Source organism: Rhea americana, unplaced genomic scaffold (genome assembly GCF_003343005.1).
Source record: "Rhea americana isolate MKP2758 unplaced genomic scaffold, rheAme1 scaffold_206, whole genome shotgun sequence".
Taxonomy (NCBI): Eukaryota; Metazoa; Chordata; class Aves; order Rheiformes; family Rheidae; genus Rhea; species Rhea americana.
In genome coordinates, this window is record NW_028186217.1 from 726,064 (window position 1) to 729,099 (window position 3,036).

The 3,036-nt window shown below is 32.8% G+C and overlaps 1 protein-coding gene across 1 annotated transcript in view; it reads left to right on the forward strand.

Annotated features, from left to right (window-relative positions):
- Nucleotides 1-235, forward strand: part of ACVR1C (activin A receptor type 1C) — a 24,070-nt gene extending 23,835 nt beyond the window's left edge. Inside the window, exon 9 of the mRNA XM_085304343.1 lies at nucleotides 14-235. Coding sequence (XP_085160469.1) covers nucleotides 14-139 — 126 coding nt within the window. The 3' untranslated portion in view covers nucleotides 140-235. The remainder of the gene's footprint in view (nucleotides 1-13) is intronic.
- The last annotated feature ends 2,801 nt before the right edge of the window (nucleotides 236-3,036 follow it).

Here is a 3,036-nt window from a genome sequence, read left to right on the forward strand (position 1 = left end):
CTTTAATCTGAAGGCACTTCGAGTAATGGGTAGGATAATGCGTGAATGCTGGTATGCTAATGGAGCAGCTCGGTTGACTGCACTTCGCATTAAGAAGACAATTTCACAGCTCTATGTGCAGGAAGATTCCAAAGCCTAACAAATCTCTTCGGAAGAAGAGGAAGGAATGAATTCTTCTGTTCATCTTTTAACATGTGATATTATTTTTATTTTTGGTCTACCTCACATAATGTGATTCAGTATTTGTGCGCTCAAACCAGAGTGCTGACATCAAGCTTTGTAGTTGGCCACTGAAAAGGGCAGCTTTTGACTTGTAGTTTGTGTTTCATACAGCAAGTCAGACTCACCTTGGTTTTCGAAAGAAAAATAGATACTAGGCCAATAACAGAAAGGCGCTTAAAAYACCACTACAGTCTAAAAATAACTTCTGCTATTCTTATGCTTTTTATCCTAGTCAAACCTAAAATATATTGCAAATAGCCTGAACTGTTTCAAGTTTGTTTATAAAAGAAACCACACATTTTATTTTCAAGGCAGGCAAAAGACCAAATTTGATCAAACTTTTTACATATTTTTACACAGAAATCTGAAAGGTGGTTGTCAGTAAAATGCATTTTTTAAAATACTATATTTATCATTACCTAAGCAAATAAATAAGATGAAAATTCCATTAAAGAGAKATTCTGTGAACAAAAACATCTAATTTGTTTATTAGCTTTTATTTTTATTGTCTTGATTTTTATATAAAATATTATAGTTAGGATTTGCAGTTACTTTGTTTTGTTCATCTGAGCTGAACATATCAATTTAGGACTTTTTGTTAATCAGTTACTAGGAAAAATAACATAGGTGATACTTTTCTGATATGTACATAGGGATGGAATAGGAGAAATTCTACATAAACTAAGAAAGTATATATTTTTAAATAACATTTTGCCAATCTGTCRCTGGTAACAGTTCTAGTGCCTTTTGATGTTTTAGTACAAAGCTTTAATAAAATTAATTCCTAGAAAACAGTTTTAGAAAAAACAAGCCAAAACYAAATTTCTCATCCCTTTTCATCTCCTTTCCCCAGCACACAGTCTTGGTAAAATGAACTAGGGAGAAAGATTCATTTCTTGTCACAGCTATGTTACAGTTCAGCCTATCTGTTTGTTAGAGTGCTTGCRGAAAGCCCACAAGATCTAGAGCTATGCAGGAACTGTGACTGTAGCACTCGTGACTAGCAGAGCTGGTGCTCAGGGCCTTACGCTAGAGCAACGCCCGTGACTTCAGAAGATTAATTTGGTTTCTACCATCCTAGTTCTTGACACTGAAGATGAATATTTTAAGTATACTTGCATGGTGGATTGGATCACCATTTGTCTGTCACGGATTACAGACCTTTGAGAAAAGCTCTAAAGTACTGGCACAAAGCCAGTACAGCCTATTCAGAAGTTTCATATAGATTTCTGTARTAGCACCAGCTTGATGAAAAGCATTAACATCCCTGATCTTATTTCCATAATACTGCAAAGTATAAAAAGTGGCATGTTTTTTCAAAATTCCTTAATGTTCTGTCATGTGATTAATAACCAAACTGATACATTTCATAATAATCATTGTTCTTTAAATATCTCTAAATCTAGGCAGTCCATGGAAATTAAACCCAGAGGCATCTTCAGGGTAGTGAATTTTGGAGGAAGGAAGCTTTGCAAAAATATAATCTAGCGCACAGCTCTGTGGAAGTAAGCTTATTAGCTAATTATGGTATTTAAGATCAACCTTTGATGTGAAACCTCTTGAATTTTACACRGAATAATGAGGTAAACTTTTAATGAGTGGGGCAGTCAGTAGTATCTGTATTTCATATTTTATAATAATGTCCTAGAGTTTTTGTATCAGAATTACATTACAAATGTTTGCTGCATGAACAGGCTCTATTGAAACTTGTGTGTTTGCCTAACTTTTAGTCTTTTTTTGTGTTAAATAATGCAAGTCTCACTTTGTGGTCTGTTAACCAAATGATGGAGAATATTTCTTCTGGATTGCTGGTATATTGTTTTCTGTATGCTTTTCAAGATGTAATCAAAATTATTGTATAGATTTAATTCTTATGTGCTTCAAATGCATAAACTATACCAGACAGTTCAACAGATGCATACTTTCTAAGCTTTTTGAGGGGTAATCATTATAACTGTGTCATATTGCTCACACTTTTGTATGAATCCAAAGTGTGATTTTGATCATTTCAKTGTCAAAATTTGCAAACATAAGATCCAGCATTTGTTCTTATAGAACATAATTTTTAAAAGCCCTTATGTTAAAAAGGAAGCAATCAAGGTTTTGTTTGTTTTTTGTAAGGGTGAAGGGGGAAGAGAAAATGTATAATCCATTGAAATCAACTCTTACTGGCTTTGCTGAATAAGGTATCTAAAATCAGTTACAGAAAAATGAGAGTAATTTTAAATTATGTGCTGATTTTAGGGCTGTTTCTTCAAAAGAATTTAAATTGTGCAGATGGGATTAGCTTTTCAGAACATTAGGGCTCAGGAAGGTACTTAAACGAAGTGGTCAGTCTTTCCAGAATGCTCAGCACTTATCAAATCTTGTTAGTTTCTATTCTGAGAAAAGAAAATCAAATATTTTTGAATAACCTGAATAGTATATTAAAATACACTAAATATGCTATAAAATATATATATATATATTTAAATTAAAATTAGAAACAGTGCTTTAGAACAGTTAACAGGAAGGAAAACATGTAAAAGAGCARGTCTACTGATGTTAGGGAGCTGTTTTACTGGAGTGCACGATCTTCTGAAGTAGATGTGAACAATTCACCTGTTGAACTTAAAAATTGCTCCAAAGTTTTGAAAGTTTAGTACTTACAGCACAGTTATCTTTGCTTACCTGTGCTGATGTGATAAATCAGAAAACACAGTTGTTTAAAACAACAGTGAAATAACTAAGGGAATTGTTTTGAAACAAAAAAAATTATAGTTTTGACAGAAGAATTCAACAAAATCAATTTAATTGAAAGTAGAGCTAGACTGA